The sequence below is a fragment of the Triturus cristatus genome, chromosome 3_1 (assembly GCF_964204655.1).
Source record: "Triturus cristatus chromosome 3_1, aTriCri1.1, whole genome shotgun sequence".
In the NCBI taxonomy this organism is placed as follows: domain Eukaryota; kingdom Metazoa; phylum Chordata; class Amphibia; order Caudata; family Salamandridae; genus Triturus; species Triturus cristatus.
In genome coordinates, this window is record NC_140583.1 from 919,978,307 (window position 1) to 920,002,274 (window position 23,968).

The window sequence follows — 23,968 nt, forward strand, 5'->3', positions numbered from 1 at the left end:
CCTCATGATCATCATCGACAGCAAACTCAACATGACTGCCAAAGTGAATGCTCTTACCACCTTGCTGCTTCCATACCCTGAAGATGTTGTGGAAGATTTCCAAATTGCTCCTAATCAGCACCCGGAGAACCAGGTATGCCTTGGTCACAAGCAAGCTGGGCTACGGGAACAAACTGCCTAGAAGGCTGCAGACCATTCAGAACTAGGCGGCCAGGATCACCCTCAACATCCCACTCCACACTCACATCACACATCACCTAACAGAGCTCCACTATCTCCCCATTCAGAAACTAGCACAATTTAAACTCCTTTTCCCACACTCTCAGTGCACTACATATCACTGGCCCAGCGTACCTCAACAATCACAACTACTTTCACAAACCTTCCAGACACCTCCGCTTGTCCAGACTCCTACTTGCACCAATCCCATGCAAACAGAAAACCAGATCTGGTGATCGAGTCTGCTCCTGTGTCGCTCCTAAAGTGTGGAAAAGCCTGCCCGCTACACATAAGAGCTTCCTCCTCACTTCTTGTATTCTGTAACAAGAAGAAATGGCTTTTCAAGTAGTCTCACAAGGCCTAAGTTTGGCTAGCACCAGGATAATCTCCCGGGTGATAGTGGGCTCTATAAATCTGCAACATATCATAACAGTATCATATAATCAGTTTGACTTTCCATATCATCCTATATCCCACCTATTTGAGTTGTCTTAAGGCACACCCAAGTACCACCATTCCTAACCCAACATGTCATATAATAACTGATCAGAATACACATCATATACTTTGACGTACACTGTGAAGTTGCTAACTAGTGAATCAAGTAATATTTTTTCAAATGGCAATCCCCATGGAAGGCCAATAATTATTGGGGCATTTCTACAACTACTATTTACAAAAAATGTCTGAAACCCAAGTGATACCACCAACTTTTAGCCTAAACCTCCTGTAAGATGCAATACAGTCTGATCTGGATACAGTCAGACCCCTTTTGGAGAGTGCGCTTTGGTTTCTAGGGACAAAGTAAAATCGATGGAGACGGAGCTATGGGAACTCACAAGTAGGGGATTCAGAATCATCTACACTTTACAAGGGAACTTTGTCCACAAAGGAACCGGGCAAAATGCAAGTAAGGTTCAGTGTTCTTCGAATAGGGTGCACACAAGAAGAAGTAAGGGGAAAATATGTCAATTATGTTGTAGCGCAGCAAAGTTCAGTTAACTGGTTACATTGAATGCTTTCCAATCAAGGAAATGGTGTAGATAATTGGTTATTTGTTAGTACTGTACAACGTATGATCACTCTTGAAGTCTTTACAGCTCAAGAAAAACTGAACAAAAACTTTACAAGAGCATTCAGGTTATGCAGAGTGAAGGCAATGATTTGGACAAAGTTTAATGACTGTCACCTTAATTTTAAATAGAAGCATAAATGTGCCCTCTTGGCTCAATGGTACCCTTCTACAAACAAGCAGAAAATATAAATTATCATCATCACCACTTTCTCACAAGGACACATCATAGAAAAAGATCAAGGTGGCCCTGGTGCTACCCTTTCGTACAGCCAAAACCTAGCTGGTTTAACATCACTTTCAAAGACATCACCGTGTCACTTGCATTTGTGAGAGCTTCAAAGTAGATTTCCCTTAAGTAATCACATTCCATAAATGCCTAATTTGCTTCTTAAGATACATTGTGTGTTCCAAACCATAACTTCAGTCTTATACTCATTTGTTTGCTACCCAGAAAGGCTACCACATTCTTGCTCATCTCACAGATGGAAGTATGAAATGTTACAGGCTGGATAAGCTTGTAAGAAGTCAGGTTTACCTTTTAAATTGCTGTGCACCAAAATACCTTAGGAACATCTACTTTAAAGTACTATTCTCATGAGTAAGACAATGGAATTAAATTCTGCGCAAGTTTAAACCCCTTCATTATTTTTAACTTAAGCCACTTTGGCATCCAATGAAACATATATAGGACAAAGCTTGTTAGATATCAGGGAACCTCTTTAAAACTTAATTGAGTTTTTTGACCAGGAACTATTCATTCAAGTTGAACTATCTACACATTGTGTCTAGGCACCTGGGAAGTGAGACTCATTGAAAATGTGAGACAATGAGGAGTGCAATAATGAATTACAGCTGTGTAGCTCATAATATCTAGCCAGTGTTTTATTAGGTTTTATATCTTCACCTCCTGAAGTCAATGTTTTTTAACAACACAAGTTATTTTGTGAGCCACGCACATGACCAGCAGACACTTAGCACAGTGAGTGGCCATCTACCAGTCTTCAGCCAAGCCCATAGCAGAAGGGTGTAATTGAAGGCAGGGAAGGGCAGACCTCTTCAGAGCTATTATTTTCCTCCTACACGGTAGGGCTGGAGCCTGATGGTATTATTTTTTGATTGTTTTGTCTTGGGAGATGGAAGGCTCTCGTAGAGCTTTTTTAATATTGCAACAGAGAGGGGAAACCGCCATATGTTTTGTGTTGTTGTTGTTTTATGGGCAATCCAACTTTCAGTGCCCCCACAATTTCTCACCCCTTGCTCTACCAGCACAAAGCTTTCCAGGATAAATCTTAGGTGGCTGGACAATTATTTGAAAAGTATCATTGAGATTCATCACAAACGTCCACATTGTTAAGAAATCAAACATTCTTTTTTTTTTTTTAGGAGCAAACTAATTTAAACAGAAATATTGAATTTCCATCTCTGACTCTTCAAACACATAAATATGCAAACACACATACGTGTAGGCACAGGCACAGAAAAACCATATCAAGTTTAAAACACACTGGCAAGTGACATAGTGGTATTGGGTGCATATCAATTTTCCAAGCTATGATCAACTGCGTGAGACAATGACTTAACCTCGATAAGAGTAATAAAATGCAAAAGTACAACTAAAACAGGAAAACAGGTAATACGTACTTTACTTTCAAAGCATGACTTTTAGCAGCAAAGAGGCACCTTAAAAATAAGTTAAAGACATTTATTACAAAACATACTTGAGTCTTTCTTGATTGACTTTCCACCTTCCCGGCTCTTCTTCAAAACCGCCTTTAACATTTTGCCCTTTCCTGGAGATAAACAAAGACTTTCAGTGAACCTTCTTTGTGAAATAGCTTTTTGAATATAAACATAAAATACGACTAAAAAACAGATAAAATTCTGCAGTGAGCTTGAGGGAGTTCCATAAACAGGTTGCAACCCATTAAACAATTGCTCTAACCCGATAGGTTACACATTTATGCATTTAAAAAGTAAATATATGGAATGTCGTAAGTAAAATTCCACCAGTTAATAATCAAATATGAGCTGCTGAATCAGGTGCAAGTTTAACATATTCAAATAAAAGCAAAGTAAGGCATCATGACATATTGTAGGCTAGTGTAATGAGTTGTGAGATACACCTAGTGCAGGTTAAGGACCACTCATTACTCCCAGCTATCACTTCATGTGACATCATGCATTCTGCCCTCCTCCCTGAAACCTAGAGACATTTATGGGATGTAGGCCATTAACAGTCTTTAAAAATCTAATCATTACAAGATAACAGCTATGGATTTCAGAACTCTTTGCAGCGGTGTGCACTCTGGAAGTGAGAAGAATAAGCTGGAAGCAATATGTGCCAGAGTAGATAAAGATATTCAAAAAGATCAATTGCACGCCCAATCATGAATAAACAAAGCCTGAACCATTGCTGTTGAAGGCAACCAAGCCTCTGGGCGGGCAATCTAGAAGAAGATAAGAAACGCTGTGCTGAAATGGAGGCGTGAAACGGGAACTTATGTTTCTATGGAACTACACCAGCGACCATTCAGGTCACATTCATGTGCGAGCAAACACCAAATGAAGAGTGTTAATGGGTGACCAGCTGCCCTTAACACATGTAGAAGGAGGGTGAACACGAGGCAAGGATTGGTGAGAAATGTACGTTCCTAGATTTGTGACATGTTTAGTGAGACCCAGCGTTTTCATTCACATAACTTGGCATTCTAAAACTAGTAGTCCTAAATGTATCCTGGGAAGTGAAAGTGCCAGCTAAAAAACAGGATGGCCTGCTAATTTACTATTGAGAAGGTAACCACATGACAACACTGTCTTCACTCTAACTAGGGTTAGCTCCAATCATGATTTCCCTTGCAGACTGATTTAGGTATGTGGCTTCGCTTAGGTATTTCTTGCAAGCAAATTCACCAAGCCAAGGCAGGTAATCGATAAGGAAACTAAATTACCCATAAGAAACTGAATTTCCACCTCATTAGACCCTAACATACTACAATTCTTCTTAGCGGATTGATTCCCAGTGAGTGCGCAGAATGTCTTCCGGTAAATCATCTCAACTGCATGCTTTAAAAACAGAGACAAAAATTCTGACACCAACTCCAGGCCAACTAACAATGCACACAAAAACATTTTCAGTAGGTAAGAGTAAGAAATTGGATTATTATTTGTGGTGGTTCGCTACCCAACTCCTTAAGAACAATCACAACCCTTGTCAGTTTCAACCCTCAAAGCCACTAAATTAACCTGAGATCAACCCCCTGATAGCAATGGCCTACAGCAGACAGGCTTAACTTAAGACATTGTGTAAAGTATTATGCAGTACCAAAACAGTAAAAGTCAAAATGCATAACAATAAACATCACAAATTATAATAATTGAGTAAACCTAAGGACACCAAAATGACAAAAAGCAGATAAGGGAAACAGAGATATGAATAAAAAAAATCAAGAAGTGGCATCAAAAGGCACAAAGCGCCAACGATAGTCACTAGTTGCAGTAGATCGGGACCAATGCACAAATTGAGGCTGGCCACGATGGAGAGCGGGTCGAAAACACCAATCAGGTTCGCCCTGATCAGGGACTTTACCTTCTGACACAGACCCGGATTTAAATCTTGGCGAATGGGTTACTCCGCCACAACAGTGACGGATATCCCGTCTGCCAAAATATATATCCCATTAAATCTTATGGGATTTATATTTTGTCAGACAGGATATCAGTAAACGTTGTGAAAGGAGTAACCCAAATGCGAAAAACTAAAACAGGCACTTAGTCCTTTAAGTCCCAATCCATCACAAGAGTACACTTCTAAAACTCACAAGACCTCAGGGGAGGCACTTGGAGACTCAAAAGGTGTCAGGGAAAAGACAACAGCAGGGTCTAGTCCAGGTCCAGTTGTCAGCTGGGCAGTTGCAGGAAAGGTCTCTTGTAGCTTGTTCTGTCCCTGTAGCTTGAAGAGGAGGTCAGCCGTAAGACCCTTGTAGTCCACTTATTTGTCCTGAGTACAAGAGAGAGCAGGTCCAGTCCTTCAGGGCTCCTCTCAGAGCTCAGTTAGTAGGTCCAGGCCTCATCTCTTCATCCCCAAATCCAGCAGTGTTCCAAAGTGGGAGCCTGAAGATGCCAACATTTTGCCTGGAACGAGCTAGTGGGTGGGAATGACTCCTGGGCACGCCCTAATCAATGAAGTAAAAGTTCCTGAGGCAAGCCCTACCCACGTTAGGCATTTTCTAGATGGCTTGAGTCTTTGGCCACATACACTTTGGGCTCTAATCCAAGTGTCCTTCCACATCTAACACAAATCTCCAGTTTGAAACAGCACTCTACCCCCAATACATCCAGAGACAGAAATCTGGAAGAACAAAATGAGGGGTTTCCAGCAACCATGCAGTGGATTCACAAGAACTGTCTTGGCATCTTGTTTTCTACCATCAAGTACACCCTTAGTGTTGTATGTAAACCCAGCAGACCAGTCAAGCAGAATTTGACACTACAGCAGAATTTGCCAATGTAAGTATCATAAAGGATGGACATAGCACTCACTCTTCTGCTGATCTCACAGGAGTCATCCCTGCCTATTCTGGTAGACCTGTCAATTACAGGGACCTATTGTGGAGCTCCTGGGAGGAATTGCACACCTCATTCACACAGTTTCAAATCCTAACTACTTGCTTGGAGTAGCTGGAGATTAGCCTCAGGACCTTGAGGTAGGGTAAAGGAACTTTCTAAAAGTTACTTTTCCTTAATATTTATTAAAAATCAAAATACACAAGTACAAAGTTATGGGGATTAAGCACTCTGCTCAGTTGGGGTGGTGGGTAGTTTGGAATCCGCCGGGCAGGGAAGCAGGGAGGAGGGTGGGGGGTAAGAGGTGTTCACAGGGGGTTTTGTTTCAAATGGTTCAACTGCATACCACAAGACGAGTTAACACCTACATTGAATCCGCTCACTACGTTCACTGTAAAGCACACATGCACGATAGTATGACAATTGGGGCCGAACATAGAACAGTTATTAATGAAGACGGACAACCCGCACATCACAGAACACACCAGTAATATCAAACACCTTGCGGTCCTGTCGTGGAATGTAAATGGGTTGGGGGACAAGATAAAGAGGGGGTTGGTATTGCAGTACATTAAAAGGAGAGGGCCAGCGGTGGCACTGCTACAAGAATCGCACCTGGTAGGTTCCGCGTGTAAAGCGTTAGACAGATGGGGATATAAAATGGGAGTACATTCGGATTTTACCTCCGGATCCAGGGGTGTGGGAATTTTGATCCACAAACGATGCCCACTGATAGTACAAAAGACCTGGACCGACAAACAGGGCAGATTTGCGGCAGTGGCAGGCCAGTGGGAAGGGAGACGATACAACTTCGTATCGGTAAATATCCCGCCTGCTTTGCATAGTTCCGCGCTCCCAGACCTAGGCGCATTCCTGCTTTCGCTCCCGCAAGGAGCATCGATTATAGGGGGAGATTTCAACGCAGTGATTGATGCGGCCATAGACAGGCGACCCCCTAGAGGATTCAGCAGCTCCAGTTCAAAGCTGAAAGATTTCATAGACACGATCGGCCTAACGGATATATGGAGAGCGAGATACCCACACGATAGGCAATATACCTTCCACTCAGGAGCACATAACAGTGAGTCGAGGATAGATCATATATTTACCCAGACGCTAGGGATGGAACAGATAACAGAAGTGACAATTGCCCAGGGCAATATCAGACCACTCCCCGATAAGGTTGACCTACACATCAGGCATCCCAGACAGGCGCAGGCTCTTCCCGATCTACCCATGTAATTTAACAATCAAGGAGATTAAGAAAACCCTAGTCACCACCACAAAACGATACTTTACAGAAAACGAACACACGGTGCAGTCACCAACGACACTATGGGAAGCCTATAAAACGGTCCTACGGGGCCAGGCAATATCATCAGTATCACACCACAAGAAACGCCAACGCCAACAACTCCATTCGCTAGAACAGAACTTGAAAAGGGCAGAGGCGGATTATGCCGCCGACATCACTGCAGCAACTACACACGGGCTCCAGCTGGCACAACAAGAGTACAAGACATTTGTATGGGAGGAGGCAAAATCTAGACTTCAGACTACAAAGCACACAGTATACGAACAGGGTGACAAGGCAGGTAAATTGCTGGCATGGTTAGACAAAAAGGACAAAGCAAACAGGTGGATAGCGAAACTAGACACACATAATGGCACCACAATCACAGATCCCCAAGCCATAGTAGAAGAGCTGGCGACTCACTATGAACGCATATATACACCGACAGCCGCGGCCACAATAGACTACAACAGAGCCTTTCTGAAAGACATGAAAATGCCAACGCTGACTCAAACGGCAGTGCACGCACTAGAAGCGGATATTACACAAGAGGAAACGACTCAGGCAATATTAGCACTCCACACAGGTAAAGCCCTGGGACCTAATGGAATCCCAGTGGAGCTCTTCAGGCACTTGACTGCTGTTCTGACACCCCACCTACTGAACATGTACAAAGATAGCTTAGAGAAGGGGGAACTTCCTAGGGACCAGCGCCTGGCAACGATAGTAGCAATACACAAGCCTGGCAAACCACCACACAGTTGCATATCGTACAGGCCCATATCCCTGATCAATGCAGAAGCTAAGATACTAGCCAAGCTGCTCGCAATGCGACTGCAGCCTTATTTGGGAGCGGTGATTCACCCAGATCAATCGGGGTTTATGCCACACCGGAACACGGCACAGAACTTGAGGCGAGTGCACAGTGTCATGGCACGCAAATCCCTAATCAAAGAGGAGGCTATATTTCTTTCATTAGACGCGCGAATGGCGTTCGACATGGTAGAATGGCCATTTTTGTTTGCGGTGCTTCACCATTTGGGATTTGGTCCCAAATTCATAAAATGGGTGGAACTACTCTACACATAACCGATGGCACAAGTGGTGGTCAATGGGAGAATCTCAGACACCTTTCCACTGGCAAAAGGGACACGGCAGGGATGCCCATTGTCACCGCTTCTATTCGCACTAGTGCTGGAACCCTTGGCAGCATGGATACGGCAATATCAAGTTATCCGTGGGCTCAAGTGGGCACTAGGGTGTGAGGACCGTGTATCACTTTAAGCTGACGACATACTGCTTTATCTGGTCTCGCCGACCCGCTCCCTAAATTGCCTTATGGATATCTGTGCGGCGTTCGGCCGTGTATCAGGATACACTATAAACTGGACGAAATCGCATATCTACATACTCTCTGGTGATCAGCCGCGACTCCCGCATAATTGTGCTGCTAAGATAGCGTCTGATGGGTTTAAATATTTGGGCATCTATATCACGTCTCAGGATGCACACTTCATAGCAGAAAATCTCAAGAAACCTCTGGAGCGGTTTCGCAAAGATGTGCAGTGCTGGCGTGCACTGCCGCTCACCTTACTAGGCAGGGTAGCCCTCTTTAAAATTATGGCGCTCCCCAGGTTTCTATACGCCCTACAAAATACACCATTTCCGATACACCCATCGTACTTCAGAGGAGTCAATAATGAAGTAAACAAGCTGCTGTGGGATGGTAGGGCGACACGTATAGCGATGCACAAACTGGTGAAGGGCTGGTATGATGGAGGAATAGCGCTCCCCAACATTAAGGTATACTACTGGGCCTCTCACCTGGCGGTAATCAATCAATGGCTTCACGCTGACCAGGAAGACCCGGCCTATCGCATGGATAGGCATCTCCTGGGAACAGATAATATCGTGGGAGTACTCTACAACAGGAATCAAAATAAAAATCTCACAGGCCCTACAGCACATACAATTAAGATCTGGCACGAAGTGCAGAGGGACATGGGATGGGAGGGAGTCTTAACACAGGCAACACCACTCTGAGACACAAAAAAACTAGGAAGACTAAAGAACACGAAAGGATTCAGACAATGGGTCCTGATGGGTATCTCGAAGGTGGGGGACCTGTGGAAAAAGCGGGAGACTGTCCCGTTCACACAACTGCAACAGAGCTATGGCTTGGCTGACACAGAGACGTTTAGATACTTACAAATAAGGCATGCACTAACAGCACTAATACCGCACGGCACGAAATTGCCAGAATCATCACCCCTCGAGGACAGACTACTTACTGACCATATGACAGGGAAAGCCATCTCACTAACATACAAAAAAATCATACATAACCAACCAGACCCGACACAAACCCTGAAAACTAGATGGGAAACTGACGTGGGCGAGCTAGATAAGACGGACTGGCAGGAAGCGATGGCGTCCCCAAGAGAAGTGGCGATTTCAGCTAGATTCAAATTAATACAACTGAAGGTACTGCATCGCACCTACTATACCAGGACACTCCTATATAAATTGCACAGAGCTGATACACCGCTCTGCATTAGACAGTGTGGGGAACCGGGCACTTTCTGGCACATATTATGGCAATGCATAGAAATTAATAACTATTGGAAAACAATAATGCGCACAATCTCGCAGGTCACTGATATGCAACACTTTGGTTCAGGAAGCATCGTTATATTAAACATCTGGGAGGCCACAGACCTCAATCAGGCAGCGCAAGCATGGGTAACACTAGGAACGGCTTTAGCAAAAAGGGATATCGCGCAGCTGTGGGGAGCCAGGCAAGTCCCGACACTACGAAAATGGTGTAATGGTATGGACGAATTAATGGTAACCGAAAAATCGGTATACATACACAGAAGATGCCCCAAAAAATGGACTAAGATATGGGGGAAATGGAACGAGTATCGGGGCAACATCTGTGATCCCCGCAGGAAGAATCCCTATCAGACAGCTCCGACTAGCAAAGGTGTATATAGAGGACACTGAGAAGAGGTGATGTGATGTGGGTAAAGAGACGGACGAAAAGGTAAAGGGAAATAATGCATGGGTCCTTAATGTATTACAAAGGCTGAAACGATGGAGATGTAATGTATGTAGTGAGGAACCATATGGTATTGCAGAAATGGTTGGAAATGAAAATGTTAATAAAAAGAGTTTTTATAAAAAAAAATCAAAATGCACAATTGAACTAGATTTTAATAACTGTTGCACTGGTTTCTAGCTAGTCAAATTTCAGAGATACAGTTTTAGGATTGTAGTTTATACTCCGGTTTTCTACTTGGGGCAGCTAGGCTTGCCACAGTGAAAAAATTACTTTTGGGTGCTATTCACTGTAAGGACAGACTAACATTACATCTCTACACATCCTAATTTTGAACACCAAGCACCCTACTTTATGAACTAGAAGACCTACATAGGGATGACAAATATTTAAAAGGAAGGTTTAGACCTGTCAAAAGGATTTTTATTGACGGGTCGTATTGCACTGTTTACACTGCTATAGTCAGGCTACACTGGTAGGCCTGAAGCCATGTTGGCACTGCCTCTGTAGTAGATGGCACAATAGATGCTGCAGGCCACTAATGGTATTTAAATACCAAGCACTAAGTACATCTTGTACTATATACTAGTGACTTATATGTAATTTAAATATACCACTTAAAACATGCTTAAAGTGGGAGCACAGGCACTGTACTACTAGTAAGCAAGGGTAAAGGGCGCAGAAAAGGCAGAATTCCTACACTGAGCACATACAGAAGTAAATGCAGTTATGATCAATGGGAATGTTTGTCAAAGAAATCTTGTAACAATGAATAAAGAGTAAAATGAATGGTGGCTGCGATTTGTGTGTAATAGCAGCTAACTTTATGAAACTGGATGGTGATAGCACTAACGCTTGCCTTGCCCACTCCAGCAATTTCCACAATCAACACGCTAACCTGGTCACAAAAGTATATTATGATCGGTTTCGTACCATTTTTAAAAACTGTAGTATAGAATGATAAATTAAAATGATCTTACAATATTATTTATAAATAAATTACTTGCTGTGGGTTTCAATACCAGAATATACGAATCCGACGGAAACTTTTAATAACAAAATAACAGACAGAAAAATATAAAGCTATATCATACAGAATATATGATTTGAGATTTTTTTTTTATAAATACAAAATAAAAAAACAGAAACTTTTTAAATGCCCTGACAATCATCTAGGGTAACTGTTCTAAACCTTCTGACTTTGGTGGACCCCAGTGAATCATTACTGGAAGTCTGGGACCACGGCGTAAGCAATTTCTGCAATTTGAACTTCAAAACAAATCACAAAAGTACGGATGCAAGTACACATCAAACAAATGCACAAATGATTAAATATTTTAATTAATTCACAAACAAATATAGAAAAACAGAAATGTAAATATTAATGGGAAGTTTGGAGATTCTCTACTTTTGTCTTTCTTAAATCAAAGTGATATGCTAATCTCTGGCATACCACTTCTCTTTTTGTTGCTCTTAGTGCACACTCTCTATGTCAGCTTTTCAATGGAGGCCATCCATCATGCATACTATATTATGTTTGCTGTACTTGCGTGCTCCAGCTTATCAGGCTGTTTCAGAGTTTGTTACTTTATTTAGGTACACTTTATTAATCTGCTACCAATATTTAATGTTCTATACAGTCATACATCATCCGATATTGCCCAATACTTTGAAATTTGCTGAACAGGGAAAATGGAACAGGCAACAGGTTTTAATTTCGACATTAAGATTACATTTAAGACATAAGATTATAACACGTCCTTAACAATCCATTTGGCAAACCGTGGGCATTTAATGAAATTCTTCAATGATAACACAGGGTGAAAACTAGCATACTTAAGGTGCATATATATTTATGGGATTTAGGCTGCATCATGTGACCGTGAGACAATGCATTTATTTGCAGAGTTTAACATAGCGCTTGCTAGACCCGGAGGTATCAGAGAGCTTTACATGAGGATTAGCGAGTTACAAAATTACGTCAGTTACAAAATTACATCAGTTACAGAAGCCTGGTATAACATAGGGGAAAAACAGTGTTACAGAGTAACGCGAGTTACTAGAGCATAGCTTAAACATATACACACATCCTATAGGGTATAGAAAGAAGAGGGGAAAAGTAAAATGGGGTTGGAATGAAGATCGGGTCAGGAAAGACCGGCAAGGGGGAAAGTAATTCAGGGGAACCAAAAAGACAAAGTGAAAGTCAAACAAGCCAGCTGATTCGTCAGAAGGCGGGGGAGGAAGGAGACACGGCGGAGAGACGAAGGAAAGTCTGCCCAATGTCCAGCTGGGTAGGTGACGGCCGAGGAGGCGATCCATAGCCAATCTCCTCTATAGCTACCTAGGTAACTCCACCGGGCATCGGCCATGTTACTAGCTCCCCCCGGTCGGTAGAATATTCACGGATTCCGTGGAAGTTGGTGAGGCTGGTTCCAAATCCAATCACGGGAATTGGAGAATTGAAGGGCCATAGTCCATAGAACCCCAGGTGTGTATAAAGGTTCAAGGAGGGAATAGATTCCAGGGGATTAGGGCCAAAAAAGCAATCCCTAGCCAGGGAGCTCCCGACCGGAGTACCTCACCTGACGGCCATCTTGCTGATTAGTTAGTATGGCAGCCGATTCACGAGCCCATGGATGCCCAAGGTTGGAGTGATCTTCTACAAAGAGGCCGCTATTATTGTTGCCTGGTCTCTTTGGTATTCGTTCAAGCACCACCTCTTGATCTCCTTCCTGTCCTGATGGGTGAGCTGGATGTGGGTGGGAGGTGGGGGATATGCACGAGGTTTGATCAGTGTCCACTCCAGGTGCTGTCGCACTAGTGACCTCTGCGCTGCGTCGGCATCGCCCACCGCTACTCAGCTCTCTTGCTAACCTTAAACTGGAGTCTCCCCCCTCGAGGTAGGGCCTCATCGCCCTGCTGGGCTTGATTAATTCTGCCTGGACACCATCTTAGGGTCAGGCAGGCCTGGGTGCTTCCTACAGCCTTTTCTACTGTGATAGCCGGCTTCCAAAGGGTTTCAACCACCCCCTGCCCCGCTGGTGCAACTCTCAGTGGGCCAGCCCATGGTGCCCAGTGTGGTTCGAGGGGCTTCTCTTCTTTCTGCAGTCCGGTGGAGTGAGAGGGGGTGGGGTGGGGGGGTGTCAGGATACTGCAGGGCTGGGAGGGTGAACGTCCTCCGCCAGACAGATTCCTTCACCCCCGCCCGCCCCCTGCAGCAGGTGCTCTCACCGGTGCAATCACTTATAGGATGTGCCCAGCTTCTCCGTGTGTCGACTGTCCGTTTCGCTGCGATCCGCGCTTCAACGGCATCTAGTCGCCATCTTGTGCCCGAGCCGGATGGGTTAACGAGCCCGTGTCCCCTCTCTGGGTCTACTGGCCTCACTTCGGGGCTCGCGGTGAAATGCCCCCGATTTTTCCTGCCTGGTGCAGTTTCTGTGGTGCGGCTAGTCTCCTGGGGACCGCTGTTCTCGTTTTGGCACGGCGGAGCTCCGTGGATCGGCTACCGCTCGGTCGCCATCTTGAAGGCTTGTAGACAATTACTGGAAAAAGTGTAAATCTTTGGAGTAATGTAGATTGCAAGGGATAGCGGGATGAATACGATGCAATCCAACCTTTATGTGTTCTCCATAATAGAGCTGTGTAAGACTAATTTAAGTAACTAATTTAATCGTTCAAATTGAATTCAATATGGAGTTTGATCATTACATCATAAATTCTGGTGGAAATCCTAAAGCAAATAAGCCAGCATAGTAAAACAATTAAATATGCTCTGTTTAATTTTAGAACTAACGGGAAAGAAACATTGAAGCTCCTGTATTATAAAATGTATACTATTAGCTTCTAGCAATAGTTTATATTTAGTTGTTAACTCTGGAGGAAACTGTATATATGAATACAACATGCTGCAGTAACTAAGCAGTCTTTAGAATATGTACTGTGGCTAGGCCTGTGCTTTATTTATTTTCAAGTGTATCTTAATGTATGAGTATTCTATGAATGCTCTGTTGTTTTATTACTGTTGCAAGAAAGAATTCAAACTTGAGCATATTCACAAGTTCAGGACATCACTTTGGCATTTCCTTAGCTAGTGTGCACAGGGCAGGGAACATATCCCTGACCTTTTGTTTATATGTTTCATCAACACATTTTTGATGGGTAAGTTAACTTCTTTCCACAAACAAATTTAAAAAAAGATTTCAGCAGCAAGTAAATCACCTTCAATTCAAATGCACTGTTGTAAACAGTTACCTACAACTACAGACTGTGACGCTTGGGTACAACCATGCCTGAGGATGTGGACATGATGTAAAACTCTGGTTCTTGGGGGAGGAAGTTGCTGTCTGATAGTGAGGTCTCTTTTGAGGATAACCGGTCCAGATCGGGAAGGCTATCCACAAAGAAACATTACATTGTGAGTGTCTTTCTGCTGGTTCTAAGATGTTTGTAATGTTTCACTACCTTCACACATATAGCCAAGAGTTCCAATGCTCGTGGAAATGCTCAAGCAGTGGAAAATAACCTGGTTGTAAATGGGGACATGTCCTGTAAAGACAAACCCCTCACATGGAAGGATGACAACTTTCTACAATACCTAGTTGAGTAGCACCCCATCAATTGGTGGCCATGGAGATGAATTATGAAAGGATTTTTATATGCCAGGATCAGAGTGAACAGCAGGCACCAGCTGTTTAAAATAGAGCTTTTTTAATTTCTTTATTCAGTTTTCCACAAACAGCAAAAGAAAAACACCACAGTATCATCTCAAAGCGGTTTTTGGCATGGTCTACAAATACATTCAGTACAAAGTGCGTGTGTTCATGACCTCCGATAGAAAATGGCATCATATACATATAGTTACATCGTGCTAAACGTAACCCGCTTTCCCCCTTCCACACACAACTCAGGCAGGGATGACCACTAGTCCACTGTACAGACCAAAATATAGAGAGGGGCCGGTATCTCATCCGTCCCGACTTCGAAATGTCCATACCCAATATGAATAAGACGCACATGTTACATTACAATCTGTTGTGTTGTCCTTTGGGGGGAGTCCCCGAGCGGCCAGTTGTGGAGCATTCTAGACATCTTCACTGTGCGTTTGGAGATAGCATATCAATGGCCCCCATATATCCTTGGGGCGGGTTGTGACCGGCAGCAGCTCTTCATAGGTGGTTAATTGGTCTTTGCGATAGATAAAGTCATTTAGCCAGTCTTTGAATTTGGGGGCTCTCTCTCTGCCCCATCTGCAAGCCAGATTCCGCCTGGCCAAAAGCAGGGCCAAGGCAGTGAACTTCCTAGACGCCCTAGGGATGTCTGCCATGTACCCCAATAGCACAAGTAGGGGGGATTGTGGCAAGGTCATGAGAATCATTTCCGCTAGCACATCCAACAGCTCCCACCAGTAAACCTGAACTTGGGTGCAGGACCACACCAGATGCAGAAAGTCGGCTCCCTCTTATGGCAGCGCATACATCGGTCATCTTCCTGGATTTTATATTTACGCAGCAGTGTGGGCGTGTAATAAATATTATGCAGAATTTTAAAATGTATTATTCGCAGTCGGCTGCTGGCTGCGATGTCTGCCGTCTGTGCGCAGCAGTAATTCCATTGCACATCTGTTAGGGGGGATTCCAGGTCACCATCCCATGCGCGCCTGGCATCAGATGGCACAGGTGGCCTTTCTATCAGGGCCACGCTATAGATGCGAGACATAGCGTGGGAGGGGCCAGCCATCTTTAATGTGGTGTGTAGGACCTCCAACTGGATGGGTTCCTGCGGGAAGCTTGGCGTGTTAGCTCTTAGTTCGTGTTTGAGCCTTATATAAAGGAACACTTCTAGGGGGGTAACTTTGTCCCCGGTCAACAGCTCCCTTTGATCTTTAAACTGGCCCTCATGAAACAGATCGCCCCACGTGTGCAGCCCCCTCCTTCGCAACATATCACGACATACTGCTTCCTAAGTGACTGGTGCGTATGGTAAGCATGGCAGCGGCACTAGAGGAGAATACGGCAGAGTTTTGTCCATTATCCTTGTCAAGCGACTCCACGCGTTATTGGTGCATGATACTGTGTGTTGCAACACCTTCTCGCCTGGGACTCTCGTCCCCAGCAGGGAAGCGAGGGGTGTTCCAGATAGAGCTTTGAACCATGAGGCAAAGGAGCATGGAAATCCAGATTTCAAGCTATAGGTAGATGTTTAGGTCTTGCTTCTTACATAATTTAACACAACTGCTGCCATGAACTTCATAAAGATACATGATACAAAGCACAGGCCAAGGGGATGCACCTTGTACAGTTATGAACCTCTTGCTTCAGCAAAGAAAGTACAGAAATGTGTTGTGGGCTCTCATATCTGTACATTAAAATAAGCATCCTGCAGATCTGTGGCATACAGCCTGCACAATACCTGCAGAGAGAAAATAATCTGTGCAAAGTAGTCTCTTCAAGTGTTCCATGGGTTTGAAGAAACTAAATAGGTTAAGGTCTATGGTGGAGTACAGAATTCTATGCGATTTTTGTGGGGGGGAAACAACTTGATTTATACTAATTGTGAGAAGCATATTTTCAAAGGTTCAGAGATGAATGGCATTTATCTTTTCTTTAAATAAACTGATGACAAAGTTTTGGGTTGTGTCACTTCTCAACAGTTGACAAGTGTCACCGTGACCTGCTTTTCTATTAAAATAGGAAGAGCATGTCACTTCAGAGACTCTCAGAAGGCTTGTGTGGGTCGAGTTTGAGCAACGATTTCCACCACTTGTAGGTCTTGGTCGCCTCAGATGAAGCACAAAGGAGGATTCCAGGGTCGCCCCGGCCATTTAACTTGCAATTGGTCATCACAATGATACATTGAAGGACGATACATCTATCGCCCACTGAAAATCAATACAGATGGCAGGGGTAACATGAATAAATAGTTAAGTATTCGACCAGCGGGCATTACAGACCTTGAGCACAAAATACAACAAAAACACAAGAGGCTATGCCACGTCCCCCCAAACTTGAAACTCATGGGTCCGCTGTTAATTTTCTTGACAACGGTGAGTAGAGGAAAACCTAAACCTTCAAAGTTAACGAGAAGGATTGAAATTATTTCCAAACGTAGTATCTAATAAAGGGTGAATGAACAGCGTGAATTGGCTCAAGGTGTGTTTTTCTGGGTGTCACCATCACCAGCGAACTTGAAGCACATTTAACCCTCTACCTCTCCACAACAGGTAGGCAATAAAAGCCCATGAGCACTAAATAATTATCCGTCAAAGAAAGTTTTACTACCGACCGCCCTCCAAAGTTACTTTTAAGTTCTCATGTGGAACAATAAAATCCACTGACTCACAACCAGCTCATACATATACAATTACATCATAATATTTTGAAATAATTAACATCCAAATTGGTTTGAAAAAAATATACCAAGAAAAAGATATTCCACGCTGCCAAACATTTGAAAAAGAAACTCTATATTATCGACACATGGCCGGGTGATTTGTGTAAACATTCTGCACTTAATCAAGACATTATAAATTAACAACAAATAAAAAAAGAACATAAACCTAAAATTTTTGAAAATGTGTAACAGGCATATGTGTACGGAAAATGAATAAATTAAATGTATTCATATCAGTAAAAACACCATAGGCAACACAATGTTACTAAGAATGGAAAAACAAGCCTCCAGATGCCCACTCTAATTGGGGGAGAGGGATGACAGCCCCTTTAGAAACCATATTATTTGTACACTAGTGGAGTGCTTGATGCTTCAAAAGGTTTTCGGTCCCAGTCATCAGCCAAGTTACAGAACTTGGGGTACTCTATAGGGTAGACACTTCCCAACCACTCCCTTTCCACTCCAGTGCACGCTGGTTAGGTTCACCCTCTTCCTAGACGTTGGGAAGCACCTGGAGCTCGCACACCACTTACAGAGGAGAGCGTTAACAAGAAGATGGAGCAGCAGATGTGACTTATTCAGGGTGGCTGATTGGATTTGGAGGAGAACAAATGCTCTGACTCCACAAACCCACCCTCTACTTCTCAAAAGATCCTAGACTAATAGGAAGAATAGAGAAGAGGACACCTAAGGAAATAGTAATGCTATGACGAAGCAAGAGGTCTGGACCTGAAAGGAGCACCAAGATTCCTAGTCTCAGTGGCTTCTCTAGCTGAGGTCCAAAGGGTTACATTTCCATTGCTCACTCTGTAACTAACATTTCCCTCTGCCAAAGCCAGAACTGGCATCACGCTGCCACAGCCTAGCCAGACGACAAGAGGCCCTTGAGGCAGAACAATAATGAAAATGGCTGCATATGCTTGCCCTAAGGAATACTTTTCTGATTGAAAAGAAAAGCAGAGGCAGTATGGCCTTCCTCAGAGAGAGCATACCATTCATACTGACTAAGTCCATAAGGGGCAAATGTTGCAAACTTTCCTTCATGCACGACTTAAAAGAAGGAAAACCACCATCCGGGGGTCAGGGTATTCAGAGTCAAACCATTACATAAAGTACAACTGAGAAGAGTACTTGAGGATTAGGTGCAATTCAGGATCTTTGGATTCCTGTAACATCCCTTTGTGTCTGGACTAATAGAGAGGGAGATCAGTAGGGGTGGACGCCTTCAAATATATCTTGCTGGCCCTGGTTATCAAGAGACATAGAGAAAGGACATCCTTCTGAAAAACCAGGAACTCAGCGTTAACTACGGAGAGATGTCCCTATCTACATTGATCTTGCTTTCCCTGAATGCACTTCTCTATACATCCTGCCTCAAATTCGTCCAAACAATCCACTACCTGAACCTCTGAGCCGAGTAAGAGGTCTACCTCAGCTTTAGGAAAATTTTAGTGCTGTGTATTGCTCTGACACAATACCCTTAACCACTAGTTTCGGCACCTCAGCTGGCACAGATGCGAAAGGCAAAGGAAATAAAATAAAAACTAAAATAAAGCAGAGGGGCTGCCATGCATAGGTGAGGAACAGCATCGGACTCTGTCTTGGTCAACACACAAACCCAGAGGATGCCATTGTCACATGCAAAGACAGGATGTTTGGGATGGAGATTTTTATGGCTGATGTAGAGAATTTGAACATACATCTGAGCCCACATAGGATGGTGACTGGTGCCTTGCAAAAACCTGGCAAAAAGAGTTGATTTTATAGTGGATGTTCCCATTTCATATTCTATGCACCTGGTCTACATCATTTATAAATACTTTTTGTTAAGACACGCTAATTTTCTTTTGAGAGAAATTAAGCCTTCCTTGTAGCTTTTCACATCCTCTTGATGTAATGACCGCTGTTATGTAAAACGTACAGAACTAATGGATGGTTAATATACATTGGTTATCAAATAATTTAGATTTTAAAATAGATGCTAGACATTGCACTTTTATGGTAATCTTTCTCAAACTTAGTGTTTTCAAAACCTCTCCTTCCTACAGTTTGCCTGGAAGGCATTTGGATTCCAGACTCTAGATATGCAAATGTTTCATGCGACTCTTAAAGTGCCCTCAAGCTCACATTCAACATATACATCCTATTCATGCAAATATTGTGCAAACACTGCTTTTAGCCAAATAGGGGAAAGGCAGCCTTGCTGATCCTGGAGTCAACCTAATACAACACAACACCAAAAAAAAAACAATTCAACTAACAAATAAAATCGTACTTCTGATATAAACGTGCTTAAAATGTTGGGGTTCCCTTGATCTTGCTGAGTGAGGCATTTTGATACTGCACGACATCTCATTATGCATAGTGGGATATGCTGCAGAATAGCAGGACTACATCTTGTATTTCGGAGATATGAAATACCCATCTGGGGGTTCCAACAAATGTAATGCAACCATAGGCTCATACAGAGCAAACCAGATATCTATATTAAATGGAGGTCATGTGCATTATATGCGCTTCATTACCACGCGGAGTTCCATAGGATTGTTCGTGTGTCTGATGCCTGGGTCTCAAGTCTGTGCGTGTCTGTGGGAAAACTATGTTCTTACAAACCCTTTCAGGGGTGCCACAATTAGTATGTTCAAAGGGCATCTCCTCATGTGCCAAGGAGGCTGTGCCCTCAGAGTGTCTGGGATGTGTTTGATGCGAGTGGAAGCAACTGCAGGGACTTAACTGGTCAAGCACCTGCAGCGGAGTGACATTGCATATATGATGTGCCAATGGTCTCGCAGGAGCTGGACAATCAGAGGTGCAGAGGAGCTACCAAGTTGGGAAGACATGTGACTTTGATTTTTGGACCACCCACCCTCTCTGGGGGAGTGGGAATGATTCACTCTGGCAATGCTTAATTTGTAAAACTGCAAGTGCCTGGGCCTGAGGTATTTCCCGAAACACCACTGTGGTTGGCGCTCCTCACTTTCCCTACCAGCTCCGTCAAATTCTACTCCAGGTCATCTACTATAAAAATATGCCCTGGATCACATATTTTATACGTTTTTTAAGTATATTGAATACGTTGTTAATGAGCTGAGCTCAAAAATATTCAGGCAGAGCCACATTCTGATAGACTGTCATAAACAAGTGATGGTATTTACAAATACGTGCTAGTCCTCAGCATCAGCAAACACCAGTACAAATTAAGCACTGCCTCCTGGAAGGCCCAGTACTGGAAAAGGTCTCTCAGCAAAAAAGGGACAATATCCTTGAGGATCTAAGAGCTGGACTGCCTACACGATGCTGGTTCTAGCCACTGGGGAGCTGAATCCCTGAGGTAATCTGGTCTGTGATAATCTCTGGAGCGCACAGTAAGATTGGAGTTTAAAAAAGAGTCATCTGGAGGTAGGATCCATCAGATTCTTGTCAAAAAATGGCACTGCGAGACAGGTCACCACTTTATTTGCAATCTGACCGAGAGGCTGCAAGTCTGTTAGACGCGGGCAGAACGAAGAGCCACGGAGCCGCGGGCAGGACAGCGAGGAGCCAGCAAGGGAGCCTTCAGGGAGCTGTGCGGAGGTGCACTAGAGCAAGCAGGGGGCATGGAGAACCATAACGGTCCGACAACAAGGTACAAGGCATAAAGGTACCAGGAGCACCGAGGGGCCCGGTAAGTGGAGTGTGGCGCACGGTGTGTGGCGTGTTTGGCTCACACTGTTGCGTGGGCGCTTTATTAGGAGCCTGCACAGGAGTGGAGGAGAGGCAAGGCATGGGAGCCGCTGATACCGAATAGTTTCTTACCTGTCGGTGTAGTTTTGCAGCTTGAAGATCTTTCTGGATTCACTATGCTGTGCATTATTCCGCGATCTTGTGGTTGGGTCCGGATTCGTAGTCTTTTCTTTGTTTTTTGGTTTTTTTTGTAGCCCAGGTGGGCGGCGACGACCCACCATTTGGTGCACCTCCCGTGACGTCGTCGTGCTTCCTGCGGAAGTCCCACCTTTGGGGCGCCATCTTCGGGTTCTTTTTTCCCTTTTTTTTTTTTTTTTTTTTTAACCCTAGGCGATTGATTAGTCCTTCAGTCCATTTTCTGTACGTTTTTATTCCTTCTGATGTTTTCCATTTCACCCCCTCTTCCTCCAGCCTCATCTTCCTGGCGGAGGTGGGTGGGTTCGCTAGTGAATCCAGAAAGATCTTCAAGCTGCAAAACTACACCGACAGGTAAGAAACTATTCGTTTTGCAGTGTGAATCTTTCTGGATTCACTATGCTGTGCATAGACTTTGTAGCGGTTTTCCTAATTTTGTGGCGGTTGGGTGGTAGATGAGCGTTGGTCGTTGAAAATGTGTTGAAGCACCTTCTGTCCAACCTGTGCTTCCTTGTTCATCTTAATGTCCACGCAGTAGTGTTTCGTGAACGTGTGCACAGATGCCCAAGTTGCCGCTAGACATATGTCCTGAATGGGCGTGTTCGCCAGGAAGGCAACGGTGGCCCCCTTCTTCCTTGTGGAGTGAGCCTGAGGCCCCTCTGCTAGCTCCTGTCCAGCCTGTTTGTGGCAGAATTGAATAGTGAGGGCAATCCATCTAGCGATGGTGCCCTTAGTCACTGGTCTACCCATGAAGCTAGTAGCAAAGGACACAAACAACTGCTTTGATTTCCTGAGTTCCTTGGTTCTCTCAATGTAGTGCATCACCGCTCTTCTAGCGTCGAGGGTGTGCAGAGCCCTTTCTGCGTTCAAAGTCGGGTTTTGGAAGAAACTCGGTATCTGAATACTCTGGTTCATGTGGAACGCCGACACCACCTTGGGCATGAAGTGTGGGTCTGTTCTCAGGACTACCCTGTCCTTGTGAATCTGAATGTAGGGTTCCTGTAGCATTAGTGCTTGAAGCTCGCTCACCCTGTGTAGTGAGGTTATGGCCACCAGAAAGGCCATTTTCATAGTCAACATTTGCAGTGAGGCCTTGTGAATGGGTTCAAACGGTGCCTTCATGAGCTCCGTCAGTACCACGTTGAGATTCCATGCTGGCGGCGGCAACCTTTTAGGAGGGGCAATTCTTTTGGCTCCTTCCATGAATCTCTTCACAACCTGCGAAGTGAAGAAACTTCCACCCTTCTCACCTCTGGTGTAGGCTACGATCGCCGCTAGGTGTACCCTTAGGGAGCTCGAGCAGAGGTTACTCTTTAGAAGGTGTGTGAGGTACCTCAGTACTGTTGAGCCTCTTGTCATTCTGTTTTGCAGGCCCTTCTTCCTGCACCACACAGTAAATCTCTGCCATTTGGCGCTGTAGCATTTGCGTGTAGTTGGTTTCCTTGCCTCCCGCAGCACCCGCATAGTGCTAGGAGGCAATTTAAGGTAAGCGAACTCTAGGTCTTCAGGAGCCATGCCGCCAGGTTGAGGCTCTCTGGCTCCGGATGCAGGACCTCTCCGTTTTGCATGGAGAGCAGGTCCCTTCTTCTCTCGAACCTGTGGGGATTGCCCTGTGCCACTTCTTGAATTTGTGAGAACCATGTCTGCCTTGCCCACTGCGGAGCCACTAGGATCAGAGTCATGTTGCTGGTTCTGCACTTGTCGAGCCCTCTGTGCAACAGGGGTATCGGTGGAAAGGCGTAGGCAAATGTCCTCGACCAGCTTATCCATAGGGCATTTCCTTGGGATTGCTGATCTGGTTGCCTGGACGCGAAGCTTTGGCATTTTGCATTTTGGCGTGTTGCAAACAGGTCTATTGTGGGAGTTCCCCATCTCTGGAAAAGCTTCTCCGTTTCCTGGCCATTGAGCTCCCACTCGTGTGATGCCGAGGTCTGCCTGCTTAGCCAGTTTGCCTCCACATTGTCCTTCCCTGGAAGGTGAATTGCCAGTAGATCTATCCTGAGAGGTAAGGCCCAACTCCAAATCTCCTGTGCCAGAGAGGAGAGAGGGAACGACTGTGTCCCCCCCTGCTTGTTGATATAGAACATTGCCGTGGTGTTGTCTGTTTGAACCAACACCCTCTGGTTGTACAGGTGCCTCTGGAATGCCTTCAGGGCTAGCAGGATGGTTTTCAATTCAAGGTAATTGATATGGCGTACCGCATCTGCTGGAGCCCACAGACCCCTCACTGTGAGGTTGTCCATGTGCGCTCCCCATCCCTTTTGCGATGCGTCCGTGGTAATGGTCATTGTTGGGTTTGGTGGTGTCAGGCTTCTCCCTGCTGTCATGTTGTCTCTGTTCCACCAAGTCATCTCCTCCTGCACTGCGTGCGTAACAACCACTAGATCTTCCCAACTGCCGCTTGCTTGTGACCATTGCTGTTGTAGCCATTCTTGGAATGGTCTCATGTGCAGGCGTACATTCGGCACCAGCTAGATACACGACGCCATCATCCCCATCATCTTGC

At 44.5% G+C, this 23,968-nt stretch overlaps 1 protein-coding gene across 5 annotated transcripts in view; it reads right to left on the minus strand.

Annotated features, from left to right (window-relative positions):
• TANC1 (tetratricopeptide repeat, ankyrin repeat and coiled-coil containing 1) overlaps positions 1–23,968 on the minus strand; it is a 740,414-nt gene that overhangs the window by 604,400 nt on the left and 112,046 nt on the right. For all 5 annotated transcript variants that reach the window (XM_085645503.1, XM_085645500.1, XM_085645502.1 and 2 more), the window contains exon 2: positions 3,013–3,084. In XM_085645503.1, the coding sequence (XP_085501629.1) occupies positions 3,013–3,073 (61 nt within the window). In that variant the 5' untranslated portion in view covers positions 3,074–3,084. The remainder of the gene's footprint in view (positions 1–3,012; positions 3,085–23,968) is intronic.